Source organism: Neopelma chrysocephalum, unplaced genomic scaffold (assembly GCF_003984885.1).
Source record: "Neopelma chrysocephalum unplaced genomic scaffold, ASM398488v2 Primary Assembly neopelma1_97347, whole genome shotgun sequence".
Classification (NCBI taxonomy): Eukaryota; Metazoa; Chordata; class Aves; order Passeriformes; family Pipridae; genus Neopelma; species Neopelma chrysocephalum.
Genome location: NW_020925988.1, coordinates 2,869 through 5,280, shown reverse-complemented (window position 1 = coordinate 5,280; position 2,412 = coordinate 2,869). Strand labels below are relative to the sequence as shown.

General features: G+C 40.9%; 1 protein-coding gene across 1 annotated transcript in view; it reads left to right on the top strand.

Moving 5' to 3' along the window:
• LOC113961623 (geranylgeranyl transferase type-2 subunit alpha-like) overlaps positions 1 to 2,412 on the top strand; it is a gene marked incomplete at its 5' end in the record, with an annotated part of 9,896 nt that overhangs the window by 5,467 nt on the left and 2,017 nt on the right. Inside the window, one exon of the mRNA XM_027672044.1 lies at positions 341 to 454. Within this exon, the coding sequence (XP_027527845.1) occupies positions 341 to 454 (114 nt within the window). The remainder of the gene's footprint in view (positions 1 to 340; positions 455 to 2,412) is intronic.

Below are 2,412 nucleotides of genomic sequence, written 5' to 3'. Positions count from 1 at the left end.
GGGGGTTCGTACTGGTTTCTACTGGGAATGAGGTTCATACTGGTTTCTACTGGGAATGAGGTTCATACTGGTTTCTACTGGGAAAGGGGGTTCATACTGGTTTCTACTGGGAGGGGGGTTCATACTGGTTTATACTGGGAGGGGGGTTCATACTGGTTTCTACTGGGAGGGGGGTTCATACTGGTTTGTACTGGGAGGGGGGTTCGTACTGGTTTCTACTGGGAATGAGGTTCATACTGGTTTCTACTGGGAGGGGTGTTCATACTGGTTTATACTGGGAGGGGGGGTTCATACTGGTTTATACTGGTTCATACTGGTTTCCTCTTGGCCCCGCCCCCAGGCAATGACGTCACTTCCTCTCCCGGAGCGGATGGTCCTGGTGACCCACCTGGATCTTTCCGGAAACCTCCTGAGGACCCTCCCCCCAAATTTGGGGGCCCTGCGGCGCCTCCAGGTGAGACCCCTCCAAAAATCCACCCCAAATTCGCCTCAAAATCGGCAAAATTCGCCCCAAAATTCACCCCAAAATCAGGAAAAATCTGCCCCAAAATTGGTGAAATTTATCCCAAAATTCACCCCAAAATTCGCCCCAAAATCAGCAAAATTCACCCCAAAATCAGTAAAAATCTGCCCAAAAATCGGTAACATTTATTCCAAAATTGACCCCGAAATTTACCCCAAAATCAGCAAAATTCACCCCAAAATTCACCTCAAAACTTGCAAAATTCACCCCAAAATCAGTAAAATTTATCCCCAAAATTCACCCTGAAATTTGCCCCAAAATCAGCAAAATTGGCCCCAAAATTCACCCCAAAATCAGGAAAAATCTGCCCCAAAATCGGTGAAATTTATCCCAAAATTCACCCTGAAATTTGCCCCGAAATCAGTGAAATTCGCCCCAAAATTCACCCCAAAATCAGTAAAATTTATGCCAAAATTGACCCCGAAATTCACCCCAAAAGCAGCAAAATTCGCCCCAAAATTCGCCCCAAAATCAGTAAAAATCTGCCCCAAAATCAGTAAAATTTATCCCAAAATTGACCCCAAAATTCGCCCCAAAATCGATGAAATTCACCCCGAAATTCACCCCAAAATTCACCCTGAAATCAGTAAAAATTTGCCCCAAAATCGGTGAAATTTATCCCAAAATTCACCCTGAAATTTGCCCCAAAATCAGAAAAAATCTGCCCCAAAATCAGTAAAATTTATCCCAAAAATTCACCCTGAAATTCACCCCAAAACTGATGAAATTCGCCCCAAAATTCACCCCAAAAATAAGTAAAAATCCGCCCCAAAATCGGTAAAATTTATCCCAAAATTGACCCTGAAATTTGCCCCAAAATCAGCAAAAATCTGCCCCAAAATCAGTAAAATTTATCCCAAAACTTCACCCTGAAATTCACCCCAAAATTGATGAAAATGGCCCCAAAATTCACCCCAAAATCAGTAAAATTTATCCCAAAATTGACCCTGAAATTCGCCTCAAAATCACGAAAATTCACCCCAAAATTCACCCCAAAATCAGTAAAAATCTGCCCCCAAATCGGTAAAATTTATCCCAAAAATTCACCCCGAAATTCGCCCCAAAATCGGCGAAATTCACCCAAAATTCACCCCAAAATCAGTAAAAATCTGCCCCCAAAATCGGTAAAATTTGCCCCAAAATTCACCCCGAAATTCGCCCCAAAATCAGCAAAATTTATCCCAAAATTCACCCCAAAATCAGTAAAAATCTGCCCCAAAATCAGTAAAATTTATCCCAAAAATTCACCCTGAAATTCACCCCGAAATCAGTGAAATTTCCCCCAAAATTCACCTTAAAATCAGTAAAATTTATCCCAAAATTGACCCCGAAATTCACCCCAAAATCAGCAAAATTCGCCCCAAAATTCATCCCAAAATCAGTAAAAATCTGCCCCAAAATCGGCAAAATTTATCCCAAAATTCACCCTGAAATTTGCCCCAAAATAGGTGAAATTCACCCCAAAATTCACCCCAAAATCAGTAAAATTTATCCCAAAATTCACCCCAAAATTCACCCCAAAATTCACCCCAAAATCAGTAAAATTTATCCCAAAATTGACCCCAAAATTTACCCCAAAAGCAGCAAAATTCACCCCAAAATTCACCCCAAAATCAGGAAAATTTATCCCAAAAATTCACCCTGAAATTCGCCCCAAAATCAGCAAAATTTATCTCAAAATTGACCCTGAAATTCACCCCAAAATCAGTAAAATTTATCCCAAAAATTCACCCTGAAATTCACCCCAAAATCAGCAAAATTCGCCCCAAAATTCACCCCAAAATCAGTAAAATTTATCCCCAAAATTCACCCTGAAATTCACCCCAGAATCAGTGAAATTCACCCCAAAATTCACCCCAAAATCAGTAAAAATCTGCCCCAAAATCAGT